At 44.6% G+C, this 4,565-nt stretch overlaps 1 protein-coding gene across 1 annotated transcript in view; it reads left to right on the top strand.

Moving 5' to 3' along the window:
• Nucleotides 1-4,057, top strand: part of Sap130 (Sin3A associated protein 130) — a 77,656-nt gene extending 73,599 nt beyond the window's left edge. The window contains exons 17-19 of the mRNA XM_021215039.2: nucleotides 212-315; nucleotides 1,821-1,934; nucleotides 3,182-4,057. Of these exons, the coding sequence (XP_021070698.1) occupies nucleotides 212-315; nucleotides 1,821-1,934; nucleotides 3,182-3,340 (377 nt within the window). The 3' untranslated portion in view covers nucleotides 3,341-4,057. The remainder of the gene's footprint in view (nucleotides 1-211; nucleotides 316-1,820; nucleotides 1,935-3,181) is intronic.
• The last annotated feature ends 508 nt before the right edge of the window (nucleotides 4,058-4,565 follow it).

The following is a 4,565-nucleotide window of genomic DNA, read 5'->3' on the forward strand; positions in this document are numbered from 1 at the left end:
CTGGAACTCACTCTGTAGACCAGGCTGGCCTCAAACTCAGAAATCTGCCTGCCTCTGCCTCCTGAGTGCTGGGATTAAAGGCGTGCGCCACCACCGCCTGGCTGTGGAAAGAAATTCTGATGAGATATTGACACTTAAGCTGCTTGAGCCCAAATGATTTTGCTTTTATAACAAATGAAGTATACTTACTTTGATCTGTCTGTGATTCCAGAGGAGAAGAAAGCTATGCTACAGGAAATAGCTAATCAGAAAGGTGTGTCCTGCCGTGCGCAGGGCTGGAAAGTTCACCTCTGTGCTGCCCAGTTACTACAGCTGGTAGGTACAATTCTGGCGGTGGTTGTGTCATGCCAAAGAGGTAACTCAATAGGTAGCCAGCCTGCAGTGCCATAGGCCCTGGGTTTGATCCTCAGCGCTGCCTCAAGTGGGGTCAGGAAGGCACACAGCTCTGTGATCCCACAATTAGAGCAAGCTTTATCTATTGCGTGGTGATTATTATTTGTTCACTTGTTTATTTAATAGAGGTGAGTCAGAGGACAGCTCTTGGGAGTAGGTTCTCTTGTACCATGTAGGTCCTAGGGGATCAAACTCAGGGCACGCTGCTTGGAAGCAAGTGTCTTTACTCACTGAGCCATCCGTCCAGGCTGAAATTTGAATTCTGATTCCCAGACCCAAAATATATAAAGATGTGTGGTGTAAGACTTGAAGTTAAACTTGAAAGTTACGTCCGGTCAAGACATATGAAATAAGGAGAGCCTTGAGTGGCTTTCCTATGAGCCTCTTCTCCCCACCACTCCACTTCCTCAAAGAAGGTTCAATGCCAACCAGCCCCCTCACCGTGAGCTTCTTAACAAGTAACAGACTTCAATGACGTACCAGCTCCTAGTAGGACACAGACCTGTACCATCTTGCTTTAGAGAACAGGCAGGAGACCTTTCTACAAAGCCTTGCCTCCCACAACCCCTGCTCACTCATTCTGTGCCTGAGAGCATCCCACGGTGCCCCCTAGGTGCACTGTGCCCTATTCTCCTTGCTGATGAATAGTAACTCTACCCTCTATCATCTGTCCAGTGGTAGAATTTACATGTCTCCCCCTCCCCACATTGCCACAACCCTGGGGCAGGAATGTCATCATCTGAGTGAAGGGAAAGCAGGCACAGTAGCCTCACAAAATGTTCCCATCTTTAGGGTAACTGTGACCTCGAACATTTCCTACTGTGTCTCAAAACACATATGTGGCACACACTAGAATCATAGTATTTATTTGTGAAGCTGAGGTAGAAAGTCTTTTGTGTTAGAGGCCAGCCTGAGCTACCTAGCAAGGTCCTACCTAAGGAAAAGAGTGATGAGCGCCATGTAGCCACTTCTTGGCTGCTTCCCTAGCCTGCAGAGAGGCTTGAGTTTGGTCCTATGCACTATACAAACTGGATGGAAAGGCAGTCTGTAATTTGTAATTCAGTGGGACCAGTTCAGACTGGTAGGTTTGAGGTCAGCCTGACATACATGGAAGTCTTTGAAAAAAAACGCCATTATGTTTTGGCTAGGGTTAAATTAATATAAAATTATATTTCTGTAAGAATTATAGCTATTTTTCAAGTGAATTTTGGATTCAGGATAGTATTTCAAAATTATCTTCAAAGATGGGCTATGATCTATGGCAAATTATAGGATAATACAAAGTTATTTATTGGTTCGTTCCTTTATTGTTTGTTAATAGTCATGCCTTGGTCCTTGCAAGCAAGGTCTTCATCACCAAAACACTTGCACAGTGGCTCTCAGCGTGTACAGGTCCAAAGTCACAGTATTTCTCTCGTGTTTTGCAGACAAATCTAGAACACGACGTTTATGAAAGACTTACCAACCTACAGGAAGGGATTATCCCAAAGAAAAAGGCAGCAACTGATGACGATCTACATCGAATAAATGAGCTGATACAGGTTTGATGAATTTTCATCCTTCAGAGTGTTTGGTCATAGAGCATCTTTTTTCTTTTTTTTTTTTTTTTTTTGGTTTTTGGAGACAGCCCGAAACTCAGAAATCCACCTGCCTCTGCCTCCCAAGTGCTGGGATTAAAGGTGTGCGCCACCACTGTCTGGCTTTTTTTTTTTTTTCCTTACTAATAGTTTCCCTAGACACAGTCATTTTGTTTGTTTGTTATTTTGTTTAGTAATAACTTTATTATTAATTGTTGAGATTGTGTCTTAATTACATTTTTGTCTTCCTTTTCCTCTAACTTTACCATACCATTCCCCACTGTCTTTTGTCCTTTGTTTCAGTGTTCATTAGTAGGGGTACTTAGCAATTTTTTTATTTACTTGATTTTTTTAGGGGTTTGTTTGTTTGTTTGGGGTGTGTGTGTGTGTGTGTGTGTGTGCGCGCGCGAACGTGTCTGCAGAAGAGGATGTTGGATCCCTTGAACTAGCATTACAAACAGTTGGGAGCCACCTGACATGACTGGGCACCCAATTTCACCCCCATAAAGCTCAAGAAGCACTGGTAGCTGCTGAGTAATCTCTCCCTCAGGCCACTTTTGTTTGTTTGTTTGTTTGTTTTTGTCTCACTCCTTTCTTCCCAATTAGTATCCTTTCTATATTGATACCTTTTTTTCCCCAGTAACCCCTTGAGTTTCATCAGAGCTATTCAATAAAGAGCATGGGTGAATGTTTGCAAAAATCTGTGCATCTTACCAGTGAGCCTATGACCTTCGCAGCCACAGGTTTCTAGTCAGGTTGACAGTATCAGACATGGCTTCCCTGTGGAGCCAGTACAGCTCCAATCAGAAGCAGTTCTTTTCCGTTAACAGACTTGCCACTGTGGTATCACTGAGCTCATGTTGTCTGGGCACTTGTTATTGTTGCACAGAGTCCACAAAACAAGGAAGACTTAAGTAACTGAGTGTTGATGACAATTTCCCAACACAGTAAGATCTAGCCAGCAAGAACAAAGTGTACTTCCAGTTTCATTTCCCTTTGTCCTCTGACCAAGTCATTCAGCATCATTAGCAATAGAGTCTTACAAATTAGTGCTAGTTGGACTCTCAGGCCTGCCTAGAGCACCCCAAGAACTCAAAGCGGTAGTCTAGTCAGCCTTGTTCTCTGTGGAATGCCTCTACTCCAGCAAACAGTCCTGTAAAAGTGTTTCATCTGCGTGACATCAGGTAACAGTGTGTCTTTTTCTGTCTCAGGGAAACATGCAGAGGTGTAAACTAGTGATGGACCAAATCAGTGAAGCCAGAGACTCTATGCTTAAGGTTTTGGATCACAAAGATCGGGTCCTGAAGCTTCTCAACAAGAACGGGACTGTCAAGAAAGTGTCAAAATTGAAACGAAAGGAGAAGGTGTAGACCCGGAAGAATCAGGACTTGGAAACAGAATTTATGAAGAATGATGCTGCGGGGGTGGGGGGAGGGGGGAGGGCTTTGCTACTTTGACAATGGAGCATTGAATTGCAGGACACTTTTCTTCGTTCACTTGAGGAAGCAGATCTGGTGGCACAGAAGGATCAGAACTGGACTGACGTGCCGAGTCCGCCTTCCTCTAGACGCACACCTATTGCACCTCAGTTTTCAGGGACTCCAGACACTTGGTGACACAGATGGCCAGCTGAGTTTTCAGCCTTTCAGTCCATAGACTGTATTTATCTGGTGGATTCCTGTAGGGCCTGAGCTGAGCCTGGACTAAAAGTGTCCACTTGGACAATCTATTCTCTCTAGACTAAACATAAAACCTCTTCTTACCCCAGTCACTTCTCCTGTTTGACTGTCCAATGCCCAAATTGGCCTTCTACAGTGGTGCCACAGCACCCAGAGAGCTGCCACATCTCATGCAAAAGGATCCAGCAATCAGTTCTTGTCATTTTCAAAAGAATCATTTCCAAGTGATACTGTTACACTGTCTGTCCTGCCTGTGTCAGCTGGATTCTTGTGGAGGTTGAGAGCAAACTACACTAAAGTGCTCTGGAATCCTGTTCTAGAGAACATTTCCAGTTATCTTTACTTCCCTACCGCTGTGATGCTGTTAATCAGATGTACCATGCACCTCCAGACATCAATAAAGGACTAGCAGAGGTTTTGTAGATAAGCGTTTGCCTCTTTCTAACAAGCATCTCTCACTTATTCCCTCTGCTGCACTTACAGGGTTCAGGCTACTTGGCAGAAGTGGTGTTCCACATTGAGTTCCACTCATCCCAGTAATCTGATGATGTTTTTAGTGGTAAAGTCTGTTGGTTCGTGTTTGTTTTAAGTAAGCCTGATATATAATGCCAGGCACAACATTAATCCCAGCACTGGGGGGGTAAGGGCAGGCATATCTCTGAGGCTAGCCTGGTCTACAGAGTAAGTTCCAGGACAACCAGGGGCACACAGAGAAACTGTGTCTCACACAACAATGATGATGACGACGGTGGTGGTGGTGGTGGTGGTGGTGGTGGTGGTGGTGGTGGTGGTGGTGGTGAGCCTAAAAGAACTTGGTCAACATGAGGACTGTTGAGGCTGTGGTGCTGTCAATGGAGCCTCCAGGTGAGTAGATTTTCTTCTCAGGATTGTGGAGGAATCTCTGAAGGAATCTGTG

This window comes from Mus pahari, chromosome 15, assembly GCF_900095145.1.
Source record: "Mus pahari chromosome 15, PAHARI_EIJ_v1.1, whole genome shotgun sequence".
In the NCBI taxonomy this organism is placed as follows: Eukaryota; Metazoa; Chordata; class Mammalia; order Rodentia; family Muridae; genus Mus; species Mus pahari.